General features: G+C 38.6%; 1 protein-coding gene across 2 annotated transcripts in view; it reads left to right on the top strand.

Moving 5' to 3' along the window:
* The first annotated feature begins 2,247 nt into the window (after window positions 1-2,247).
* Window positions 2,248-27,660, top strand: part of LOC121515617 (unconventional myosin-Ic-like) — a 105,581-nt gene continuing 80,168 nt past the window's right edge. The window contains exons 1-2 of one of the 2 annotated variants that reach the window (XM_041796478.1): window positions 2,248-2,403; window positions 2,544-2,770. In XM_041796478.1, the coding sequence (XP_041652412.1) occupies window positions 2,678-2,770 (93 nt within the window). In that variant the 5' untranslated portion in view covers window positions 2,248-2,403; window positions 2,544-2,677. Of the gene's footprint in view, window positions 2,404-2,543; window positions 2,771-12,830; window positions 13,080-27,660 lie in introns of those variants that run through there. The other variant, XM_041796495.1, reaches the window with a different exon arrangement.

A 27,660-nucleotide genomic window follows, 5' to 3' on the forward strand; every position in this document is an offset into this window, starting at 1 on the left:
GTAAACATGTGAAAACACTGAGATCTACATGTGAAAACACTGAGATCTACATGTGACTGAATTATGGATTTGGACTGTTAGAAAGTTTTTCACCTCTTTCCTGGCTTGGTTTAATTTGGGTGGGGCCAATATGTGGTCTCATGATGTCAAGAGCCCACAGTGGGGAATGACCCCGCCCCTCTAACGCTACAATATAAAATAACAGAGCAGTTCATCTCAGCACAGTCTGTTGTTAGCTGTCACTGCCTTTATTGAAAGTCATCAGTCAGTTAAATGCTGTATTTTATTCATTGTGAGGTAAATTTGCCAAATCTATCAGCTACAGTGGTATATGGACCATTTCAAGCATCATTGCAGAGATTTGAGCCAGAAAACAGACTTTATCTCTTCTATGGCACAGAGTCAGGAAGCTGCACTCTGATCATAAGGACAACATTCAGATTGTAACATTTTTTAAAATCTGAGAGCATTGTAATTCTCCTAAGTGGGCGTGGCTTCTTATTCAATGGACACGCCCACACCATCCTGGAGCAGATTCTACTGCCTCATCTGTCATGATTTTGAAGACTAATTTCGTAAACTTAGAAATGTTTTATTTGACTGAAATTTGATATAGGGGTTTGTAACACAGTGACTTGTCATACAACAAACCTAAATACAGATTAATTTTCACTTTACAGGGTCTTTAAAAAACTCTGAGGGTGACTGGATGAGCATTCTGTCTGTCACATCTTTAAGAGCCAATCAGAGTAACAAAACACGTAACGTCGTAGTTGTTCACCGCTTCCAATGAGTAAACTCCCTAGAGAACTGCATAACGTGAAGCGCGGCGACTGTAGACATGTCAGTACATGACTTGAAAGAAAAGAACTCAATGCTGTTCCTTGGGTCTCTTGTCACTGCTTGCTTATATCACGACTCAGCTGCGCCCTAAAGTACTGCCTCTTACTCCTGGTTGGTCCTGTCACTTTCTTACAGGGCCCAGTCTGTTCAGATGAGAGCTTTGCAAGATGGATTCGCCAGTGAGAAACACGGAAACGGGCAAATCTATCTGCTTTGCGACGTTACCAAAGTGTGGCATCCAGGAGGCAACCTGATCAGATGCCCGAGCCAACTCAACTGGCTCCTTTCAATTCAAAGGAGCAGCGGCTCTACTTCGAGATCTTTCCAAACGCCCTAGCTCCTCACCATGCCTCTAAGGCTAAGCCCAGACACTTCAGCCACTTGTTTCCACAATCTCATTGTTTTGATTATTACTCAGAGTTCGTGGGGGCTGGGGGCAGATTGACCTGTTAGTCCAAGGCTTTGTCTTTGCTCAGCTCCCGCTTCACCACAACAGACCTGCATTACACCTGAATACTGCTGGCCCTGCACCAATCTGCCTGTCAATCTTACACTCCCTTTTGCCCTCACTTGTGAACAAGACTCCAAAATACTTAAACTCCTACACCTGTGGCAGAGTCTCACACCCCACCTGGAGGGGGCAATCCACTGTTTTTCAGCAGAGAACCTCAGCCTTGGACTTGGAGGTGCTGACTCATCCTGACTGCTTCAACTCAGCTGCAAAAAGAAGAGATGAAATTTTGAGGACCCCGAATCGAAAACCCTCCTCCCTGGCTGTGCCTTGAGATCCTGTCCATGTAAATTATAAACAGGATCTGTGATAAGAGGCAGCCCTGGCTGAGGCCACTGGAAATGTGTCTGACTTTGTGCTGAGCATGCGGACACAAATCTCACTTTGTTATACAAGCCTTCTCCAAGTCCACAAAACACATATAGACTGGATCAGCAAACTCCCATGCTCCCCCAAAGAAAAAAGGTGGTCCACTGTCCCACTGCCAGGACAAAATCTGCACTGTTCCTCCTTTATGTGAGGTTCGAAAATTGGTCAAAGCCTTCCTACACCCTAGGGTCAACTGTCCTTGGTAGGCTAAATGCATGAAAGTTGCAAAATGTATGGGACACATAATGCATGCACACTTTCCATTGTTTACATGCCATAAATGAGTGAGCAAGATAGGAGGACAAACTCTATGAAGCTATTGCACAACCTCTAAACCACACAAAGAATTATTTCAAATGTGATTGAGCTTGGCATAAATGGGACTTTAAATGGTCTACACACACTTTTATCTCCCCATGCACACATGCACACAGCAGCAAGACAAAAGACTCATATCCTCTTCATGTGACATCCATCTCAGGCCAGGCTAAGCTCCATATCCTCCCCGTGATCCCTCAAGTGGAGAGGCAACATCCTCTGACTGCAGAGAGGGGAAGCTGGCCTCACTGTGTCTCTCCGCTTTGCAACAGGTAGCACCTCAACTACAAACCGCTCCACCATTACTCGAAATCCTCAACCACTGCTTTATCTTCATGTCAGGAGGGGAAACGGCCTGTCAGGTAAGGACTTGGACTCACGAAGTAATGTTTATATTCAACATGTGCATGTAGAAGACAGAAGTCTTCTTTGATGAATTTCTAAGGAAGTTTTAAGGCTCTGATGGTTGAATTTTTCATTTTCTCTTTCTGCTTGTCCAAAGGTTTTTTTCAGTGGATCTGATCGGAGAGGTGCAGCATTTCCTCTGACACTTTTGATAGGAATATAAACACCAAACAAGATTTACAAAAAAATAAAAAATAAATAAAGAATTCCAAAATCTGAAAAGTAGGAAAAATGATGATGGAATTGAGGATCCAGCTGATACCTACGGGGGAAATCATCCTTCCTCCAGGGAAGAATGGAGAGAACTACTGCCACGGCTGCAAGGTCAGTTCACACACAGGGGGCAAGACTATAGATCTGGAGTCAGATTTTCTCACTCACACTTTGTTTTCTGCAGCTCAGGTGGTAGAAGCTTCTGCTGACACCGCTAAGGTTAAAGGGTTCATCTCCCACTGTGGAAACATTGGCAAACCTTTTCATTAGTAGTACTGTTACTGCTGCTGAATATAATCCCTGTCAGGAAAACTGTACAAGTAAATCAGACAGGAAAAAGTCCATAGAGAGCAGTGATTCCTACCAAGAATACCAAGAATGATAGAAAATTGCACTTGGAGGAAATCTGGTGGTATAAATTGGGATGCAAATACTGTTACATGACTTAGATGGGATTCATACAAAACAGACGTCTATGCAGTGTAAAGACATTTACCAATCATGAATTAGAATAAAACAAAAATAATAAAAAGTGGGTATATGTACGATCTTTAAAGATTCTAGATCAACAAGAAATGACATTTTGGGTCATATTCCCTCTTAAACACAGATAATAATATATTTAGATTTTTTTCCTCAAATTTTTTCAACTTTTTATTTTTTTCACATTCAATTTCTTAACTTATACTTTTTCTTTCTCTTAATATTGACTTTTTCACCCTATAACTCCTCTTTTAATATCAAAGGGTCTATTTCAGCCCTGTTTTTTAAACATAATACCTCTTGCCAAGAACTTTTAATCTTTCAGTTCTCAACTTTCTAATCTATTTTTGGACTTTTTATCTTACGATTGAGATTTTTCAATGAAATAGATATCTTTGCATCCCATAATTTCCATTTTAAAAATCTGTTTTATCATTTTTCATCATCTTCATGACAATCAATCTCTAAAGTTTCACTCTTAGTCTATTTTTGGACTTTTTGTCCTGCTATTTTTACTGTTTTTATGTAATTCCTACAAGTTATTAACTCTAATTCAATTTCTGCCCCATTATTTCATTTTTCTTATAATGTTTTGCACGTTGTTGCTCATAGTTTTCACTTTTAATTGGACCATTTTGAATTTAAAGGAAATATCCATTTTGTCTCATAATTTCAGGTCTTTTTCTATTATTTCTTTTGTTTGCCTTACAATATTTATTTTTTGTCTGGAATAATACAACATATTTAATCAGGATCTCTTTTTGCCTCACTATTACTCCCTTTTATATTGTGCTTTTGAACTATTTTTCTTGTAATTTTTCAGATTTTATCAGACAGTTTTGGATTTCAGGGCAAAAAAAATATAGCCCCTATCTGTTGAATCTATTTTTCATGTCATCATTTACCTTTGGATCTCACCATCATTTCTCTGAGCCTCATTATTTTCACATTTTGTCTATTTTAATCTTACATTTTTCTAGTACATTAGATTTAAAGATGATACATTATGAGCTTTTTAATCATAGCTCAATTGTTTTCTCGTTATTTTAGTCCTTTATCACATGCCTAAGACATTAAATCTTGTAGTTTTCACATTATATCAATTTTACCCAACAGTTGAGCTTTTTTAAAGGAACTGCTATTGGCTCTGGACTCCGGATTTACATATTTAGCTGAATGTTTTTATCATGTTATTAGCATCATGACTCAAATGTACAATCATGACCTTTGCGACGTAACTGTAAGTTTTAAGTGACTCTTAGTTTTGCTTTTTCTTCTAATAAATTGAACTATGAACATCACAAGAAATGGTATAATCTCACAGTTTTAACTGTCCTAATCGTAATGGATATATGAGTCAGTCATTAAAAACACATGGTAAATTGTAAATAGAGCTGAGCTTGTAAAATTCTTGACTGTCTGATGTCTCAAAGTCCTTTTTATACTTCAGGCCAAACACACTCAGTGAAACCACATTCATACAATGATGGTGGAGGCTGCTAGTGTCCGTCAGTGCCACTGATCCCATTCATACACATTCATACACATTTGCAGAAGCAGCAGCAGGAGCAATGTGAGGTTCTGTGTCTTGCCCCACATATTTCAACTATAGTAGGATGTAGTATTTTTGCTGCAAATAGATAAATAGGGACTAAAAGTCAAGACATTTTAGCCTCTTCTGCTTTTGACTCAGAGGAGTTGTTAAATCTTTAAGTTAGGGTAACACTGCTATTTAATCATGTACCAAAAAGATGATGTTTTCACCTAATATTTAACTTCTGCTTTAAATCATAGTGGTGTCTTTTACCAAGCATTACATGAGATAATCCTTTTAAACACTTTAAGATGTGTTACAAATGAGACTTTCCATCTCAGAGGAAAGTCATAAATTCAGCTGATGTTGGCTATCCATAAAGACAGTATCTGAGGAATGACGTTAGTGGGCTTTTAAAATCAGCCTTCTCATGGTATGAAGCAGCATTAGATACAGTGGAGCGTGGGCTGACACAGGATTAGGATGCATATGGAGAGGAATGTGCTGTGGTTAATGCAGCCTGCTGGGAGCTGGTTGCTGATGATTGGGGAGGAGAGGAATGTACTTTTAGCTCGGACGGGAGGAAACGACAAAGACATTCCTGTACAGGGCTTCATTTTTCCCCCTTCCTACATTCCTCCAAGGACAAATCAGCCTGGATGTGTGTGAAAGGTGTCAGCAAGGTCATCAGTTGTTTATTTAGCTTTGAATAAAACCCTGTGACCTTTGCATGTCATGTTACATGATGAATGTGTAACCTCCTACTTTAAAAGGAACCTAACTGATGTGATGACCTACAGTTCAAACAGCCAATCGCTGATCAGGTATGTGAATGAAAGGCTTTGCTTGACATTATTATATGTCATGTATGAGAAAGTTTAATATAAAGAACAGTTTTGGAACATTATTTTAGGTCACACCTGGATTATTTTGAGAAATTGTTTTGGCCTAGATCAGTCAGACTTCACTGTTTGCTGCAGTCACATTCTGTTAAGGAGCATAACAATAAAGGTGAGATTGGTTAAGCAAGATGGATCCAAAATCCAAGAAAATTTGTCTGTAGTCATTAAATGTAACTTAAATATTACATTTAGTTTATCCAAACTGCTTTGGATTGTTTAGGCCATTGAGTGGCAGTCCCACTCAGCAGCCCATTGTTTTACTCCTCAATATTCATTGCTACCTGGTAAAATGATCTTGTTTGAAATAATAGTTCACCCCATTCACAGTTGATCTAATTAATTAAACTTAACATTACATGAATTAATCTATCATTCATGGCACCGGTGAAACAATGCAACACTGTTTGGATAAGGGGAACATTACATTAAAGTTTCATGTTATTCAGCAGAGACTACAGACATTCACATGTTTGGATTTTTTAACCCAGGGATCAAGCTCATCCTTCCTCCAGATGCCTTAAATCACACTGCACTACTTGGCTCTGTGCTTCTTTGGGTCAAATACAAAATTCCAACCTAAAAAATCAGATTGTAAAGTGTAATTGTAGTGCAGAAGGCTGCAGCTGTTCTTCAAAATTGAGTTTGTGGTTGTTTTCCCCATCAGGGTGAAGCTGTGAGGTTTTCTGGGCGTTCCTCCTGATCCCAGCTATAGACGAGGATGCTACAGTGCTTGGACTGTGAGAGGTTTTACTGAGATTATATTTTATATTTACACTTGAACTATTATGTTCAATTGCTAATTTAGAATTCACCATATTCATGACAATTTAAAGTTATTTGAAGCATTATTTTTTTCATCTCCATCGTACAGAAAATGGAGGGTTTGGCCTCAGCTGATTAATAGCTACTAGATCATCGTGACAGTCACAGAACCCTTTGAAGTTTGGGATAGATGTATAAAATGAGTTGGCATAAAAAAGATATTTAGCAAACTGTGATTATAAGCTACATGTAACAAAGAGGAAGGTGAGGAGGTGGGAGGGGGTCGCCTGGCCTCTGTTCAGTACGGTCTGTCTGCTTTGCCTTGTCAACAGGATGCAACCTGCCATTCTCCCAATGAATGTTTGAGTATGTTTGTGTGTGAGTGTAAATGTTATTGGTCTAGGGCTGTTCCAGGCTGAATTGATCACTCCCCCCTCTGGCAGTACAACTATATTACACAAACACTCTGGCATTGACATACAGCTGAGCAGTGGGCTGGGGTCACCTTCAAATGAGCTCAAACTCTGCAGTAAAACCTACAGAGATTTTTATCCATAGGTCAGTGGTCCCAGAACTTTTTCTGCCAGGCCCCTCTTTGGCAGGGGTGAACTGTATATTGATACACACTGAACACACTTTAACTCACACTCTTCGCTGTTTAATGTCTATTTTGTAGCTTGACTTTATTATACAGGAAGTTCCCATTGAGATACAAAAATCTTTTGCAAGTAATAAAAAAAAGAAAGCAGCAAAGAAGTTCCACACATATGACATACAGTCAACCACAACAAACAAAGATTATTTCAGTTGACAAATCAGCAGCTTTCAGTAGAAAAATTTGCATCCTCTTGTCAAATATACCTTAAGTCTGGTTTTAAAATCCCCCAAACTAATGCGAGTTCAAGGAACTTCATACATGATGTATCCATGAGACTGAAGGTTACAGTTGCTGACAGTTTTTTGAAGTTACGGACACAAAAATGGGTATGAATACCCAGCAGAGCCAAATCCCAAGGCAGCATGATACACCGAGTCTAACATTTTCAGTGAGCGTCTCCAGTATATCCATAGTCAGTATATTTTTAGAATTTACTGCAGTGCTTTCTGCAGAAAGTAGAGAAGAGAATTATTAGTGTCTAACGTCAAACTGTATAAAATTACAAGCAGCTTTTACAAAAGGAGCAGTTTAAAGTGACACTGCAGCATGAAACTTCAACATTTTTAAGATGTAACAACTGCCATTACTTTAAACAGATAATGTTTCTTTAAAAAAGTACTGAAATCTGTTTCAAAGATTTAGACTTCTAGTCCTGCTATAATTTCAAGTTTGTGTTTGATTTGTGCTACAGAGCTTCTCAGCAATGAAACATGATACACTTACTTAATCTCTAATGTCCAGCTGTGATCAGTGGTTTGTCTTCATCGAGGCAACTGCAGGAAAACTCTCAGACAAACAAACCACACAGACAGGATGTGGTAAAAGACAGGAGTGAAGCTCCCTTTATTACTCACTGTTGTACAAGTAAAGCCAAGGGCAAGATATGACTTGTCAAATTTGCTCGTGTTTCTTTTTATAGTTGTGATGTCTGGTGTAAAATCCTTTTCACATTTATCTTGATGTCCTCCCACAAAATTCGCTCTGATTTGGTAGCAGTGCAAAATGTAACGGACTGATTTTATATAGCCTTGCTGCGCCCTCCTGTCATGGCATCAGACCACTCTTTAGGCCCCAGCAGGACACAGAAAGGCACTGTCCGATTAAGATACTTTGGACCCTCTTGCTGTGAGGCCATGCTCTGGTATGCAGCCCAGATTGTGGGATGCTCCAAAATAGTCTAATTGGATTTTTATCAAAAATTGTTTGATAAGGGACCCTTTTGGCAGACTGGTCCAGTTAAAGGAATTTTTTTTATATTTCAGTTCCATATAACAAATGAAAAATCTGCATTTTTAAATTTCTTATTGATGTACTGTCCAGATTGCTTAGAGGGCTCAGACAGGACTGTCCTGCTATGAGTTCACAGTCTGCACAGCCTGTAGGTGCAGTGGCGGCTTTCTTGACACTAGAGGGCGTAAGAACTCTTTAAAACTACCCTCAACTTATGAGACACGTTTATAGAAACCCTGGCGGTGGATCATACCACATTTGAAGCACACTTTGAAGCTGAATTGCACCGGCAACTCCCTCATGTAAAGAGAGAGACGAGTGCGCAGTGTACGCCTAAGACCATTCATCTGTTGGTATATGTGTGCACTGTATGCGCTTTAATGTCATAAAATGACACTATGAGCTACTCGTGCGTGTTTCCCTTGCTGGAGTGTGCTGCTCTGCCTTTATTCAGACACTTCGGTTTGCGGGTCAGTGTCTGAAAATAAATATCTATTTTAAACAGTTTGGCTCTGATACGCAAGTCGAGGTTATTGTCTTCCCCTCACGCATGAAATGTGTCTGTATATTTTTCCACATCGGCCCAGCGCGGAACGGAATTTGTCTGGGGGACCTGGCACGCTCCGGTTTATCTAACCGCGGGGAAATTATTTTTGCAGGACTTCTCTCAAGTATGTGTGGAGATGTGAGGAAGAAGGATACTTTCAAGCCTGGTGATTTGACGCGCTGTAGAGTGTTTGCATAGGAAACAATGACGACATGGTGCGTGGCATGTCTAAAATAAAGTCAAGGAGCTGTGGGATGGGTTCTCGGTGAACTTCCTGGTATTACAGCAGGGCTGGGTTGCCCTTCAGTGACAGAAAAGGAAGAGGGAAATTGCCACACCACTCCCATAAGGGGGGTGTTAGGGGAACTGAGTCCAAGCAAAACCACACATGGACTTTTTCATATCAGCGAACATTTCGCCACTACTGGTGGGAAGTTCGTGCACTTTGAGTGAGTCAGAACATTTGGTTCAGCTTAGCAAGAGGAAATGACTCTTCTTATTCCCAAATAGCTTTAGCCTAGCAATGCCTCTAGGTGTATAATTCAGACAGATGTGGCAATTTTGACCAGGACTGGATTTGTTTCATTATCATTTTTTACTTTGTTTAAAACACAGTCTACTTGGATCTTTAGTTTGATATATTTAAATATTTGGTCATGTTGATTTAAAGCTCCAGTATTGATGTTTTTAACTAGTAATAAAAGATGGACATAAAATGATTATTGAGACCTCTTTTTGACCTGCATAAGAAAATCAGAAGATCATGAAGATTTTTTTTTCTATAATCGTTGCTGTGGGGTAGGTATCAGACAGAACAACAACACACTGAAGGAGGAAAAATTGCTTTTTTTGTGTCTTCCACAGTAAATGATCCCAATTACTGGTGTTTTCCATACACTTGACTGTTTAAATAAAGCAGGATTATGTGATTTTTAATTAGAAAAAGACTGCTTACATGTGTATTACACTTTGGCCACAGAGGGTGCCAAAATCAAAACACAATGACAATTTCTGTGGAGGAGCACAGGGCTTGTATCTTTGGATGCTGTTCATGTTTGATGTTGTTTGTGCTGACCGCAGAATTTTCAACACAAACATGAAGTCGGCTGAGTTAAACAAAACCCTACCTCCATAAGCTGTTAAACTGTTTGCAGACTTTCAGTCTGGTCCAAGTCGCATTCTTCAATACTTTCCTGCGTTATGCCTGAGTGTGGTACACCTCTAATCTCAACATGGAAGTGCTGTCCCAAATCACACACTGCAGATTAGCACTTACCAGAAGTAACAACTTTTCCTTCACTATTTTCCTCTTCTTCTTTTTTCAAAGGCATAACGTGGCTGTCATCATATACCCAACTTACTGGAACCAACCCTAGCTGCTGTCTGACCAGATACCTGGTTAAGAGCAATGTGCTAAATATGGCAACATCACACATGAACCAACACATGCCAGATGTGCCATTGCTAGTAATACATTAGCCAGCTAGCAGATGCTATGCTAACTGCAGTCCAGGGTGAAAAGTAACTAATTACATTTACTCAAGTTACTGTAATTGAGTAGCTTTTTTTGTGCACTTGTACTTTCTTAAGTACTTGTTAAAATCACTGCTTTTACTTTTGTATATTTTGGGGTAAGTATTGTACTTAGTTACATTTTAAAAAGCACCAAGTGCTGAATAAAAAAATAAACACTAAAAGCCAAAACGACGAGGTCTAAGCTTCCTGCCAACAGCAAGAAAATGATTACAAGTTTGACTTCCACAACACATGATGGCGTGTGGCAAATAAAGAGAGAATGATACCACTCCCATTCTGTTACATTTCACTCTAGATTAGGTAACACCTCATGAAAAACAACCTGGTTGGGGATCCCTATTCTCTCATTTTTATTGCACATTAAAGACAGATCACATTTCACCTCGAAAACCCCTCAGTACTCAAAACTCTGAGTAAACTTTCAATGACTTACTTTTAATTTTTACCTAAATAGATCTATAAAGCAGTACTTTTACTTATACTCAAGTACATTTAACCAAAGTAACTGTACTTTTACTTGAATAAAATAGATACTTTATTAACCTCTGACTGCATCATATCATTACAGACCAGTGAGAAGTGTCCGTTCCATTCATTTTTGGATGGTTTTGAGTGCACCAGCAGTACACCACATTTTTTCGCACACTACAACCATAACATTAAACTCAAATATTTACCTCTATTTACCATATTAATTTTTTCATAAACATGGAAGTTCTATACAAATACTTTACTTTCAGATACATTAACATAACTTGCAAAATGTTTGCTGAACCAAAAAGTACTATTAATGAGCCCCTATCTTTTATTTTGTTTCAATCAGGCATCTGTAAAGTCATTTACATCTTCTTCTAAAGTATTTATCTCTGTAGACATACATTGTGGCCCAGCAAACTCTGTCCTAGTAGCATTAATATCTCCAAAGACACTGATAAATTCTTAAAATCAAGAATTAAGCAGCATATTAAAATGTTAACCAGAGTGTCACCAGCTGCTCCAGCACCAGTTACACTGTGACACCTGTTGTATGCATCAATTGCATGTAATAAAGTATTCATGTTTATTTAAAATATGATTTTCCACGATTTTTTGAAAGTTATTGTAAATGGCCTCAAGCACTGCACTAACAATTTTAAAAGTACAGAAGTATGTGATGTGAACCACAACATTTGACTTCAGTAACAGTAAAGCCTTTTATTTGATCAAAATTAACAGAAGTTAAACTGATGAAAGTTTGACTGTCCACCCCCAGGCTGTCAGTGTTTTTAAGTGTAAAATGATCATGTCATTCTTTGTTAGAAAAGTTATGCTTCTTGTGAATCCAGCCATTTCAAGATCCAACCAACACCACAGTCTTTGCATCTGCCAGACCACCCACAATCAAACGACAGTTTAAAGCGATTTAACTAAATAGCTGAAGCTCTGCTGTACTCTCCTGACCATAATAGGCCTGTTCCAACTAAAACAGTCCTGCTGCATTTAAAGGGGATGCAAGATTAATTCAAACACATGATTACATGCTGTAAGATCCACATACTGCTTCAAATCTACAAATGATATACATTTTTAATGCCAGTCTTCAGTCTAGTAGCACTCCAAAGTACAGGAGTTTGTATGCTTTGCTAAGATTGTTGCAGTCCATTTTACACAGCAACACAGGAGATTAAATCATTCCTCTCTTTAGGGAACACATTAATTGGAAATTACATACATGGATTTCATTAATTTAACAAAAGTTAAAGGTATTGACAATGTTTTGTTTATTTGTTTTTTCAAATTAACATCCACATCATAACTAGATGATAAAAAAACCGAATGCTTAATTTATGATGTACAGATTAATAGACGTGTTCCCAGCTCTGTAGGCTACAAAACAAATGCAGTCCTGTGTTTTCAGAGCTTATATCCAGAGAGCAAAACTACCTAATTGTCAGCTATTGAACATAGTCCCAACAATGTGACACCACTGTGCCCAACAATCTCACATCATCCTCACCAACCAATCAAATTCAAGACAGGGCGGGGCAGATGATACGAGCTCTGTCAACAATGGTGCAGGGTGAATGAAATACCTGACTTGTATTCAATTTCTAAGTTTAGAGATGCTGCTAATGCTACAACTTCATTCCTTTACATTATTTTCATGTTAACTTAGGGATATTTTCTTAATTAAAGAAATATACTAATTTACACCACAGAAGGAAGCAGAAGTTAACTTTTGTAATCTTGCAAAGCACCAGGTATAATAAGTGATTAGGTTCTGATGTCTTAACAAAAAATGCTTAATGATTTGCAGCTTTAAGTCTTTATGGTCCACTATCACCCTTTCAATCCTGTAATTTGTATTTTAACTCTAAAAAATTAGAAATTGACTCTTCAACGGGAGCCGGTTCCTTTCGCTCACATAAATGAATCGGTTGATATAGCCGACTCGTCGTCGAACCGCCCATCACTATTCGCCCCTGAGATATTAGTATGACAGGATCTGGTAATATGAGTATTATAGCGCTGAAGCAGCAGAGGAGGAGAAGTCATCTGCCGAGGCTGCCTGCAGTCAGGAGAAGTGAGTGTCAGAGCTCTGAGTAAGAGAGCTGGTGTGGACTGGGAGTAGTGGGAGGGTCTGGAGAAACCTGGCAGATACCAGACACGGACTTATCTCACTGTGGAACGGAGGGACTGAGCTAAATATCTCAACTGTTCAATTTTAAATCGACAAGATTCAGTCAAAGAGGAGAAGCGTCCTCGCGTTTGACTTCAACCGTTTAAAGGTAGGCTACGTTCTGTCTTGCTAACGTTGTTTGAAACTCTGTAACTTTCTTCCTAATGTCCAGTTTGAACGATAAGTTTTCATAGTGTTAACTTTCGTTTACGCTACTTGAACGACAATGGTGTTTGAATGAGTGACATTTGGAAAGTTTCTGCTCACTAATTTGTGACACTGCAGCATGCTTGAGTGAGTGGGCAGGGGGAGCCTTGATTCGTGCCATATGAGGGACACGCCATGCCAAATGTCATTCAAAAATGTGTCAATTTAACGCCTTACAGCGATGTCGGTACCCCATTTACCATGAAAAAACATGCATAGAAACATGTCAGGATGTAGTGAAACTCGCTGTGCGGTTCTGCAAATGTTTTATAAGTCCTATTTGTCATACTCTGAATATTTCAGCGGTAGCCTACAGTCGACCTTACTAGCGGCTGCTCTGGCTTTCTAACGTTTCTTGCGTTTGCTAAATGTTAAATTGTGATTCCTGCTTCCTAACCGTTGGTAATGTTAACAGGTAGCCCAGTACTTTAATATACCATAAAGTTTAAATGAAGGCTGCGACTTCCATGTCGGCTGTCGTTGGCTGCTCTGTAAACGATAGCCACGTTAAAATGTTGTGTGTTTTTAAATGAAGTTGGATTTTTACGTGTCACTCATGAGGGCTTGTAGCGCCAGCGAATTGGCAAACTGACGTAAAGCAGCATTGTTTTGAGCTCCCAGCCACGTACTGAATTTGGCATTTAGCCTACAACTTAAAATCCTTCAGGTTGTCTTTTTATAGACGCCAGACAGACACAGATTAACCCCGCATTCACGTGCTCCTCGAAAGCTCGGAGGTCCCAAGTTAGACAGTTGTTGTTATGAATTTGGCGTGTTCGCCAAATGGCAAGAGGTTTTATAGCCCATTAAAGCCGCGATTAATGGCCAGTCACGAGTTTAATTACGATGCATTATTAAATTGATTCATCATGACATTGACAGGCCATTATATTTGCTGCCTGTCAAAAAGGACATCGTATTATCAGGGATGCACAATATTATCGGTATGAAATTGGCAGATATTAATTTAAAAAGTGAATTATTGGTATCCACAGATATTCAAATTTTTGTTGATTTTTACAACCAACAGTTTGCCTGTAAATATTGGCTATGAGAACAAAAATTAGTTGAAAAGATGTAAAAACACGTTTCCACCTATGTCTAAACAACGTCTAGATTTAATGGCAAAGTGAAAGGTGAACTATTATTGGGCTAAATGTGGACCAAATCAGGCGGACAAAACATAGCCCATTTTTCTCTGACTATCTTTTGACTAAATTAAGGCTATGACAGGCTGACTAGTTTTAGCCAAAAAAAAAAAAAAAAAAAGAAAAGAAAACGTCTAAATGACGTCGGGTGTTTGGTGGGTTAGGCTGGATCAACAGACCTAAGTTAGCTAAAGTCTTTTTCCTTATTCATCGTCGTCATTCCTTACGCTTTAAATTGTTTTTAAGAAATGTGTTAATATTTATTTTGAAACCTTAGCTTTCTGAGCCCTAAGCTATGTCTTACCATTTTGTCTCACCTGGACTTGTTGTCTTTAAAAAGCTTGTAAAATATCAACCCTGTGGTGCACAGTCAAGCTCTAAACTAATCCTCCTCCTCAGGACTGCCTGAGCTTTAATAACATGTGCTGCAGTAATGCTACTTGAATCTAAAAAATAGTTATGGAACTATAAAGACAAAAGAAAAAAACTAAACGGAAAATAAAACAAAGATTTTTATGTGACACACAGTAGACAATAATAACTAAGACTTTTTGTACAAGCTTGTTCTCCCATCTCTTGGGGACCAAAACGTGAAAAGTAATCACTCTTTTACAAAAAGTCCTCCAAATTTAACATGTTTACAAAAAAACCTTTGTGATTCTGTTTGTTAGTTTTATTTGTGCCATTATCTAAGGAGTTCCTGTCTGCAGTGACGCAGAGGGCCACATCACAGACTCTCCATCTGTCTTTCTCTCCATTATGAGTAATTCAGGCTGTCTCTTGAATGATGTAAGTGTAAAGATGTGCAGTTTGACAAAGTATGATGTGACAGCAGAACAGACTGCCACTGGCTGTCACAGCCTGTCACAATAACGTCATTAGAATGGCAAAACTGAAGGCTTCCAGAGGGGATAAAAGTAAGTGGCTACATTTATTGTTCATAAGCTAAAGTTTTTTTGACTTGTGTCTCTTCTTGTCGTATACAGCAGCGTAATTCTCAGAGGGTTAATTTCGGTCTTTAAGGGACTGAAGATTTAGGTCTGAACAACATTTAAATATTGGTATCTGTATTGACTTAAATTACTGTATATATTGGTATATTGTCATCTCAAAGCAAGAAGTTTCCTGGTCCCAATCCCTGAGTGACAGAGCCTTTCTGTGTGCAGTCTGCATGTTCTCCCTGAACACACGTCTGTTCTCTCCATCTTCCTCCCACAATATAAAGACATGCTCATTAGGCTAATTGGGCACTTTTAATTCTCCATAGGTGTATGTGATTGTCTAGTTGTTTGTTTCTAGATGTCAGCTCTGGGATTGACAGGCAACCAGTCCAGGGTGTACCCCAACAGTCAGTGACAGCTGGGATCAGCTCCAGCCCCCCTGTGACCCTGAATGGGACACGCGAAAGAGATAATGGATGCAAGAAGAAATTCCAAGGTATTATCTTGGTGCCATCCATGTTTTTGTCCACGTTTAGACCCATGAACACACTTAAGTGGAAAGAACTGCCAGATATGTAAGCTCCAAGCATCTTTGGAGCTTGTGGATGCAGGGTAAGAGAGTAAATGATAGCTAACCCAAAAGCCTATCACGCCTGTGTGAGCATAAAGCTGTTTAAAGTTACTACATGTATTCTTGCCTGGGAGTGGAGCATGGGTTGTCTCATAGACATAAACAATGTTGTTGCCATATATGAGTGCTTGAAAACCACATCCTGCCGTACAACAAAAATTTAAAATGAAGACTGTTTTCCCTAAATTACTAAAGTGTCGTGCAACATCAGTCAGTGTGAAAGCCAACATTTTGTTCCCAGGAATATTTATCCAGTTGTTTGAGTCTGGCTGAGAAACTCCACCTGTTAATGTGTTTGTGAGTGTGTCTGTGTTTTTAGGCTGCATGATGTAAACAAACCCTTGCTTTTTTTGACCTGTCAAACCTTGCGTTGAAAGATCCTTGCTTTCTATTGCAACATCTGTATATTCAAACTTAAGAGAGCACATGGAATAAATCAGAAATAGGAGTTCCTGCAGCTCAGAACAAGGACAAAAGTTAGACAAAATACCACAGTTATGAAAATACTTTTTACATGAGTAAAGATACCATTGTAAAGTATATGTAGATCAATTCAGCTAGAGGACAACAGTAAAGAGGTTGGCATGGGTAATCAGAAATATAAGTCCATTAACACTTAGAAAGTTAAAGACATAATAACAGTTAACATGTGAATTATGTTGTTAAGGTTAAAACATTTACATTAAAATCTGCTAAGTGTGACCAAGTGTCATGCCACACATTGCCAGAAATTATTCATTCTAAACACATAACATCCATACTAATCTGTGGATTACTTTAAATCTAAAAGTGATTGAAGAGTCACTAGTGGGCTCCAGGAATACGTAACTCTGTGTAGGTGAAGCAGCATTTCAAAATAAAAGCTTTAGGGGCATTTTGGCTCGTTGTTTAAAGAGCTCTCTAAAGAACCAAAGGCTGAATAGTCATACTGATAACTTACCCGTTTTGGACTTTAGTTTCTGGTCAATATGAGGGCATATGGAGGTACCTTATGATGAAATAATTGTAGTGTTATGCTGTAGCTATAAGATAGTGACTTGAAAATCCGTTGCAGATATGCAAATGTTGCCTTGACAGTGGTACTGTTTGTTTTATCAATCACCCATGGGTGTTCAACTACGTCAGCGGAGAAGTTTCCTTCTGACTACATGTGTTATACTCATCTTGATCATAAGGGAGTGAGGATGCCCACCAAGGAATGACAAAACTGAACATTTAGAAGACCCGAACAGAAACGAGAGTAAAAATTGTAAGGAAATAAGTCAGCATGAGCGATATTCTCAGAGGGTCAAGCTGCTTACTACAGCTGACCTGTTTGTTGCTTCAAGGTCACCTGGAGGGCAGGACCTCCCAGCTTTCATTGCATGCCTGCAGCTGCCGCTCAGTGAACTGTCACTCAGCTGTGAGTTTGACATAAGCTTCTTTAGATGACAGGTGGAGATGATTAGCTTTGAGGCAAGCGCTGCAAAGGCAGCAGTGGTGCAGTGTTTGTCTGTTGTGTACAGCTGCAGCATGTAATGGAATACTTGAACAAAAAATGTCAAATTTAAGTATGTTGAATGTTTTCACAGACTTTTCTCAATGCAGAAACTTCAAAAATTCACGTTTTCTCCTTTTCTCAGATGTGAGGATTTCCTGCTTTTTGGTCTTTGACATTTGATCAGGAGCTTTCAGGTAGTTTAGGAAAAACAGAATTTACTGTCTAACACATGGCATCAAAAAGTACAGAAGTATTAGAATTTTTAACAATTTTAGATCGTATCTTTTAAATATTTCAGATGTTTTTGAAGAAATGCTTCTGCAAGAGAGAAAGAGTACTGTTGAGATTTTTCTGAATTTATGCAATTTAGACAATATTAGGGAGTCAACCTATAATTTCTGCTAATTTAACACTTTATCTTGCTTTACATTCTTGTAACCCTTTTCAGTGGAAAAAAAGATAAGTAAGAAATGTAAATGAAAATTAAAAATAAAAGTATTCAGCACGCTTCCACAGGCTGCACCATTACCCGACTTGGCACATCCCACACGTCAATGTGCTGTAGTCAATACATTTTTCCAAAGCAGCCCCCCCTCCCTGTTGTTTATTTTCCCTGGTGAGATTTATTTAGCAGCATTTTCCATTGGACTGACGAGGCACAGATGCTTTAAGGCAGATTTTCCCTTGGTGCTTTGCTTCAAGTCTTTTTTAAATTTGGACAGGCTGGGTTTTTTAAAGTGATATTTCTGGTTTGTGGCTGTTGCACAGTTGTGGTGAGAGTGGTTTTTGGTACTTTGGGGTTTGAATTGGATTTTACCCCAAATCTCAGCCTGCTTCTGCATGGTCAGGCATTTCCCTTTGGCTCTGTATACTTGTGTGAGAGAAAACACATGGCTGAGGAATTTTTTTTCTAATGTATTTTAAATCATTACAGTAATGCAAGAATGATCAAGCACAATAACTGCTGAATTTCTAAGGCGTCACAGATTGATGACTGCTGTTTGACTTTTTATCTGATCATTTACAAGTCTGGCTTTGTCCCAGTTACTATGGTATGCAGTAGATTACTTAATGGCACATTGCAAGGCTAGTAGATTCAATGTCTGTCATCAGGTGGATTCATCTTTTTAAGCTTCAAACGGAAATGTTTGTTCTTAATAGGAGAAATGCTGTACCAGTCAGCATGTATAGAAAGAGGTGGCAGCTTTGGACGTTGTTTACTTTTACTGCAAGCCTGCAAACAATGGCGGCAGGTGAAGAGATTAGCGGAATGCAGCTCTTCTCCTAACTAGCTTTGACGAGAGTTTGATTCACCAACTGGCTCCACCCATTGTTAACAATGTTAATCGCTGCCTATCAAGCTCACATTGTGTAATTTATTCCTCAGGGCAGTGCATGCGTACTACATCATATTTTTTGTTGCTCTGATTGGCTCATAATCATGACCTGAGTTTTTATTAAAGATTCTACCCTCTCTAACACCATCCATGGGATGTGACCTAGATAGATGTGCCCTGGATATGTGAAACAGCCTGTCTAGCTTGTCAGGTTAATAGTGTGCAAGAGTTTGCATGCATTTTTAAGTAACTGAAAACAAGCATTTCCCTGATATTTGTTGCTGAGGACTTGCAGTTTTTGCATCAGTAGAATTTTTACCAGAAATATCACAAATTTGAAAATCATGACAACCCTTGTAAATAGAAGATGTCCAATAGCAACATTGCTAACTTTCTGATTAAATAGATTAATATTGAGCAAATCCATAATAATGCATGTGTTAAAGAAGAATCACTAACCTTAATAACAAAATCAAATGTTTAATCTGATTCTTAGAACCTTCTTCTTGACTTTCTTAGTGAACCACCTCTGTTTTTTTCTTTTTAATATGAACTTCTGTTGAAACGGTGATAGTTTTTTCTCTCTGCTACACGTTGCACCGACCCTGGTTGAAGCTCCTGAGGATACACCTGACAGCCTGGCTGTTGTCCAGACCTCTACCATGACATCTACACCAGGAAACTGTCATGCATGCATACACCCTTACATACACTTGTGTACTTGAACTGTGCAATAGGAAGTGCACGGTGGGGAATTTATTCCTGCTTTTATGGCCTTTCAGTGTGAACCTGTCATATCAAATGTGCGGGTATCGATAAATGTCATGGCTGCAGGTGGTACGAGCATCCTGCTGAAGGAAGGTTACTCCACGAATAAATGGAAAAACAAATATCATGAGCGCAGTGACTGGAATTAAGTATTTTATGTCTGCATTGGCTTCCTGTGTGATTATTTAGTTTGGCTAGTCTGGGGTTGTGTCCTTATGTCTTATTTCAGGTACAATGTTACATTATCAATCAGTCACTGTTTGGCAGTAAGGTTGAAAAACACTCCATCAACTCATGTGCTGCTGCTGCAGGGCAGTCATCCTCCTCCTCTGAAAGCAGCCATGGCAAAATCTCCCAAGACTTTGTCGTATGTCTTGTTAGATAGAAATAGTAATCCAAAATAAAAACACATCTTGAAACCATCAGGATAAAAGCTACTTAGCTCAATAATAGGGCATCATAAAGTTACACTGAGATTTGTGAAAGGTCAGCACAATGATTGTGATTCAGTAAAACTTTTGCAACGTGTTCAGTGAGAATGGCATTAATTGCTATTGATAGTGCAGTCATAATCTCCAGTCTTGTTTTGGTGGACATATGCTGTACGTATTTCCTCTAATTGCCACATAATGCTGTTCCTGTAGTGGAGTTGCCTCATCATTATTATGCCTTCTCTTTTTATGATTACACTGCGAATTAAATAGTAGTCTTAGTCACCCATGCTTTTTTGTTGTCACCAATGGCTGCAAGCAAACTGCAGCTGACTTATACATAAAATATGTTGGCACTGACTGTTTCCTTGTTGCAGTGGCTTTGGGTTAAAAATATAACTGGTTGTGGTTTATTTGAAAGCTTATATTGTGCTTTTCCAGATAACTCTAAAACACTTCTCACACAACAGGTCCTACTAATCCATTCACACACTGATGGTGAAGGATGCTAGTGTCCAACAATATGAGATGATACCATCCATACACATTTACACACCACTGATGCAGCAGTCAGAGCAATAGATGGTTCAGTATTCTTACAGAAACCGGAGGAAGCAGAGTAGAAAAACTCGAATTGATCCAGACTACCTGCTCAGAGTTCCACATTTAAGTTCAGTCATGGGATTTACAGCTGTTTCTGGTCATACATGTTAAGATAGACACGCCCTGTTCAACTGTGATTACAGCATGAACCTGACACTAAGATACAGTCAGGTCATGGGATATGCTGCTCTGATAACATTAAACACAGACATCAGTAGATTAAGCCATGAAAAGTGCTTATAAGGTCCTTATGCAGTGGCAGATTCTAATTCAAAGTGCCATCACAGCCTTCGTACCCATTTATTGAGACAAGAAACATTGCAATAAGAAACCTGGTGTCGTTCTTCTCATTGATTTGTTTACTGCTTATATTTACAGTTAATCCACGATTGTCTGGTCTGAAAGAAGTCAGAAAATTAGGTTTAAAAAAATCATTATTTCAAGAGTGCATCAAAATTTATTACCTTCTTTGTCACACCAAGTGTACAAAAGCTGAGTTTTAGTGAATGAAATGACTGGAAGGCAAATCTTAAAAGGTTGTGAAACCAAAGCATTCACGGCTTATCCAAATATATGGCAGCAAATGTCCTTGTGTTTGCACTTCAAAGCCTGATGACTAAAGCTTTATAGCTTCCATGCCCTAGATTGTTGACAGTTTACAGGGCGCTGGTTTAGCTCAGTCTTTATGGGCTCAAGTTCTCATCACACTAGTTTGAGAAATCACCAAATACTGGTTGCCTAAGACTTACATTTTTGTCACCATAGTTAAATATAGTGTAGTGATATTGTTTGATTGTTGCTAGAATCATATCAAAGTTTACAAGTCGTCATGACAACCCTAGGAGAAAGAGTTTGAGATGATGCAGAAAAATGTGGTAAACTTGAAAGGTCTAATGGAATGGAAATTTTGAGGCCTTCTGTGTCTGGTAGTGATTCAGACTTTGTGTTACCTGTGTGGTAATGACTCACACAGTATCCAGGAGTGTGTATCGACCAGCATGCATGTCTGGTTGGTTTTAACCAGCTCCTGCGGGCAGCTGCTTTAGCTCTTCCATGCGATCCTTTCCCACATCCCAAAGCTGGCCCTGCTGTAGAGCGAGCCCCGCCCTGCTGGGAATAAAAGTTCTGAGTGACTGAATCTTCAGTATGATTGCTCTGACTGCTGTGGGACTGGAAACCAGCCTGGAAATTAGTCAAAATCCACACCAGCCTTCCTGCCATTTTTGTACATTCAGTGTGACTGCAGGAGTGGGGAATCCTCAGATGACTTCATATGAATCATTATGGCAAATAGCTTCTAACTATACTGCATTTTTTCTGTCAGTACACCAGCGCTGTTTAAGATACCTTTCAGTTCAAGCATCATTGACATGATAAACTGTTTCCCTATTCATCTAGAGCCTTAAAATCAGAGAAAACCTAAATATTCTGAATTTGTGCTTGAAATTTCACCACTAGAATTTAGAAAAGCTGTTAGGTGTATGGAAATAGTTGGGTACCTCACGATACAATGGTAGTCGATGTGATACACTACATTAAGATCCAATATTATATAAAACATTATAATGCAATGTGGCAGGACATGATACTAGAGATACTAGAGATTGTAAACATCAGGGACAATGCTGATACGAATGTTTAGAATAACATTTTAGCTAGTGGCCGACACCAGCGCTGATGTTTTTTTTCCTTACTTCTCTTGGTTTGACCCCAACAGTATTTTCTCTCATTTCTGACCCCACAAACAGAGTTTTTCCCAACAGATCACATATTCTGCCAAATAACAATTCTCTTCTCTTATTCAGCTGTTAGGTATGCTTAACACGAGCTTTAAATTGATGCAACAGATAAACATTGGCTACTGACATCGGTTTATGCCCACCATTACGGCTGGCTCAGATGCCGCACACAATAATAGAACCAACACACAGAGGAATTCAATCAACATATTACTTTTACTGAAGGTTTAAACAGTGATTAAACAAAACCTGAGAACACACAAATGAGGTGTTGCTGCTGCCAGGTAGGGGGAGAGATAGAGCTGGTTAACCGATTCTGCTGAAATAGATTCTGGGTCATTAGCCACAGGTGCAGACAACCAGGTGAAATCAGCACTCACCAAAGGAAACACCAAAATAAAACATTAAACACTCATGTAACACTTCCCCCATAAAGATGGCACATATTGACATCACTCAAAAACAGGAGACAAGGCATCAGCAACAACATTTTTTTGGCCTTTCCTATGGCGAATCTCTAAATTATAACTCTGGATTATGTTGGCGCAACGTATCAACCTCTGGTTGCTGTTATGCATATGATTCAAAAACACAGAAGGATTATGGTCGGTGTACCCAACAACAGGCTGCAAGGAAGATCCAACACACACCTCAAAATGCTGTAAAGCTCATAGCAAGGCCAGAGCTTCCTTCTCAATGGTGCTGTAGTTCTACTGTGCTGGTGAAAACTTTTAAGAAAAGTAGCACACAGGATGGTCAGTGCCAGCTCAGTCTTCTTGATTCAGGACAGTTCCAGCACCTTTACCACTGGCATCAACCTCAAGCTTGAATGAAACAGCCAAATAAATTAGGAAACACTCATGTTACACCCACATAGTTTACCTATGGCCAATGTTTGTAAAAAGGGCCAATATTGGCTAAACGTTTGTTGAACCAATGCATCTGTGCACCCCTACATTATACAGTAAGATGGTAAGATGTGATGTCAAATACATGACCAATGATACTGGTGATATCATGATACAACTATTCTGCAATAATTAAAATCTCACAAGACTATCAAAATGATCTTAGTCACTGCAAAATAGATGCACTTTAAAAGTAAGTGAAGGTTTAATATTCACATCAATTTAAGTGTCAGTTTCACCTTGTCATGCTTCATCCTGTAACTTCTTATTCGTACTGTCTGATAGTAGTTTTTTTCATTTTTCCCTCACTGTAGTCAATGCGCAACTGTAAGGAATCGTGAAGTATTGAGTCTAATTGAAATCACATCTCATTTGTGTTTTGATTTAGACTTTGTCTTTTAACACAAGTGTGCAATGATTTCATTACACAGGTCAGGATGTTGATAAAGTTGCCAGAGTGATATCTTGTCCCATGCCTTGGGCACAGAATTGTATTTTTAATGTCTATGTTGTTGTGAGAACTGATGTATGTTTGCACATGTGTTTAAAAACCACTATGATAGTGTTTCTCTGCATTTGGCCCTCAGTTTTGTCTGGCAGGCTGAAGATGCTGTTACCTGAGGACAGAACTGCTGATTTATGTTTATGCATCACATTACATCAATGAATAATATGTAAAGTTTAGGTTGCCTCAGCTAGCAGCTACAAAACAGTGCTTTATGGGCTGCAAAGTTAACCCTTTTTCCCAAAGTACCTGCACGTTTGCGAAATGTTGCTTTTGAAAATGGCAGGCTAAGATTGTATAGCGTTTCACAACATTATGGAAATGATTCTTAAAGATTTACCTTTATTAAGAGAGAGATTCTTTCATCTCTTACATCGATCTCTTTAAAGCCACCAAAATCTGGACTGTTTACTTATGCAGAACATAGGAGTTGCTTGTCTGCCAATGTTTAAATTCATGTCTCTCGTTGTGTGACTTCGATGTATTTAAACATCAACTAGATTCAACAAAATACTTGTGCCACCCAAAATGTAATTTAAAAGAAGGTGTTTGAGCTGCAACTCCAGAATAAAAACAGTTTTGCCACTGGAATTTGTTAGCTTTCAGGTTTAGGAAACGAAAGGAGGTATCCTGCCTGTAATATTGATAAATCTAAAGTGAAAAACTGTATTTTCACCATGTAAAACAATGGAGATGCAGGCCTGAGTTTCTTTGTGTTGTGTGATGTCAGTGATTGGCAATCCAACAAAGTACATCCATCTTCCAAAAAAAAAAATAGCAAAGACTGGCAAGGGTAGAGCAGCAAATCCAGAAATTATACAGCTTTTATCACTGGACTCAGATGGCATTAAATTAAGCAGTTTATCAGTTCTTTCTGGTTTAAAACAACATCTCACACAAGTGGAAGAAACCGTATTTTTACCTTGCAAAACATAGAAATTGTTGGTCTACCACTCCCTCAATTCACAAATTTCTTGGTGTCAGTGTGGCTCATGTGTACATCTTAACTAGTTGGATCAAACATAATATTTCTGTAATTCAAAAAACAAGCACACAACTGCCAAGGTTAGACAACAACTCCAGACATAAAATAAGTTTCTCTTAAGTCTAATGATTTTGAAATAGGCAATTTATTAGCTCTACTCAATGCCCCCAAATAGTGTTTTTTAACCTTACAAAACATGGAAATTGCTTGTCTACTCCCTAAATGATTGTTTGGGAGCCAGGGGTAGATCATTAATTCCAAGTCATAGATTATAAACCTTTCAATGTTTAAAAAAAAAATACTTTCATTTATAGGTCTGTCTCTGACGGTATCATTTCTGCAATATGGTTAAATCAATATGCAAGAATAGCATTTTTACTTTTCAAAGAGGAGTTGCTGGTCTACTGCACCCTCAGTCTCTAAGTTTAAATGTCATTGTGTTGCTTGAGTGTATTTTCTGATCGCAAGAATTGACAATGTATGTCCATAATAAAAAAAATACACAAAAGTAGGCTGCGTAGGGCTGCAACTCTGCAGATAAAACTTTTTTTCACTCAAGTCTGATTGCTTTGATAGAAGAGATTTAAAGTTTTTTTCTGGCAAAAAAAAAAAAATCATATTCTGGCATTCAAAAGTCAAGAATCTTTCCTGTAAAATTGTTAAACTGTCATCAGACAATCTGACCATGTCACTGAGAGTAGGTAACCTTTACTGAACCTTCCTTTCTTACCTACAGTAGCCCAAAACTTGAATCGCAGCATTTACAGCTGGGAGCCCATCCTCACAATTGCTGGAGTTCCCTCTTCTTAAGACATTAACACTGGGAGTCAGTGTTTATTTCTCTAAAAGCTATTGGACCTTGAGACCTCAACCCCCATTTAAAATAATAAACTTAGATGTTTATTTGAATACCTATTAATGTGAGTCATTGTATTCTATCCCTGCCTCCAGTGAATGGAGAAGGTAGGTGGTCTTAGAAATAACAAACCCTTCACCTTACCTCTTGTGTGAAAGCTAAACTATACCACGCCCCAAAATAGACCTGTGAGTTTACACCTCTAGATGACCTCTAGTCCAGGTAGTGATTGTTGTTGCTGCGTGACATTGAGCATGCATTCAACCTGTTGTATGTTGAGATCATACAACCTTCTTCTTGTATCCTTATAATCTGGACTAACTAACATAGGCTCCTTTGTATTCTGTGCTGCATTATGACTGTAATTATGTTGCCTCCTCCTCTGTGTACCTGTACTTTTCCCTCTGCTTCCTAACTACACAGTGAGAGCAAGAGACACACCCACCTTCTCTGTGTCTGCTGTGTTATGACAGCAAAGGCAAATGTGTGTTGCACTTAAACAAGGGTGAGAATTCTGTGTTGTTGTGATAGATTGGAAACTCTGGAGCACATTAACATTTGAATGCTTTTATGCACAGTTTAACACTAAGATAAACTCCACTTTTACAGTTATCTCTAACTCTGGGGGATGTTTATAAAGTACAAATTGCTAAAGCTAGCGTGGAAAGAATTAGGCATGTTTGCATCAGGAGAAACTGGAATCTGGTGACTGGAGTGGACATGGGAAAGAAACAGCTGGACCATGATAAATAGCATAAAATGGCCTTGATGGCTCAACTTAAACTCCTTTCAAACACAATTTACTTTTCCCTTTGGGTGACTAATTACTCCCTTATCTGGAAAGTTCCTGGTGGAGTACTTCTGGACTTTGGCTTCAGCGATGCTTTATACATCATTTATATTGTAAACTTAGTCTTCTTTGTTTGTTAAAATGTACATTAAGAATTTTTATACCTTCTCATTTTCTACTCTGGGTAAACATTTTCTTTCAAAAAGAGTGGCAAAATGTTTTTTTTCCCCTCAATAATGAATGAGAAAATGCCAGGAGCTTTTGAGTTTGGGGCTACTTGCTGCTTTAGCTGAAAATTTACCCAACATTCAGCATTTTCAAAGCATTTACCTGTGCAGTGACATTGCTTCCAGTAACTGAGTCTCTTTAACCTTACGACAGCTAGACTCATATTGAGTCAACTCTTGAATCTGTGCGTAAAAATTAACCAAACACAGGAGTTTTAGCTTAGGAATTTCTAAAAATGCCTTTAGAAAGTCATGGATGCTTTCAGAGTGCAGGAGGGGCAAGACACACCCACGCTTTGTACTGCCACTATCAGCTTTGACTTCACATAATTGTATTAATCCATTAGGAACTTAATTTATGCAAAGCATGAGTGTGTTCACCAGGGCTCATCATTCACTATAGCCTCACATTATAATATGTATGGACACATGTACATGTACACATTGATCCTACACAGAATTCACTACAGCAGCTGTCATTTATTGTAGAAAGTAACAGGAAAGGCATTCTTTTAAGGGTCCTGCAAGTAAATGTGATACATTTCAGATCCTCGAAGATGACGTCTGATTCCATCCGTTGGCTCTTTTGTCAGTTGCATTATGGGGGATTTGTATTGTAAAACTGCCCATACAGCATTTGTGGTTGCATCGATTGTGTTACATCTGTTTTGATTCAGGTATCAGCAATAGGGATGAGTACAGAAATCCTGTACCAGTACCAACACATCCAATACCTACCAGACCGAATTTCAACACAGAAATCGATACTTCATTTTGATACCCCACCACCCCAGTGTCACTCCCTGCCACCCAAAATGAAAGGCAAGAAAAATGTTATGGAATTTGTTTGACTTAAGTTAAGTTAAACTGGTTTTCTTCTCTTATCCTATATTCGGCTGGAATCTTATAAAGATATTGCTGTGAATTATTTACCATACCCAGACAACCTTTTGTCTCCCACTAACTTTCAACACACTTTTTTCTCTCAAAAATATCAATTCAGGTACTGTTCAGGCACTGACACTGTAAAAAGTGTCGATTTAAGATCAGCTTTCGAAAAAATCAAACGATACCCATCCCTAATCAGCAAGGAGCAATATATTGTACTGTGCATATACATAAGCTTAACGCCCA

This window comes from Cheilinus undulatus, linkage group 2 (assembly GCF_018320785.1).
Source record: "Cheilinus undulatus linkage group 2, ASM1832078v1, whole genome shotgun sequence".
Classification (NCBI taxonomy): Eukaryota; Metazoa; Chordata; class Actinopteri; order Labriformes; family Labridae; genus Cheilinus; species Cheilinus undulatus.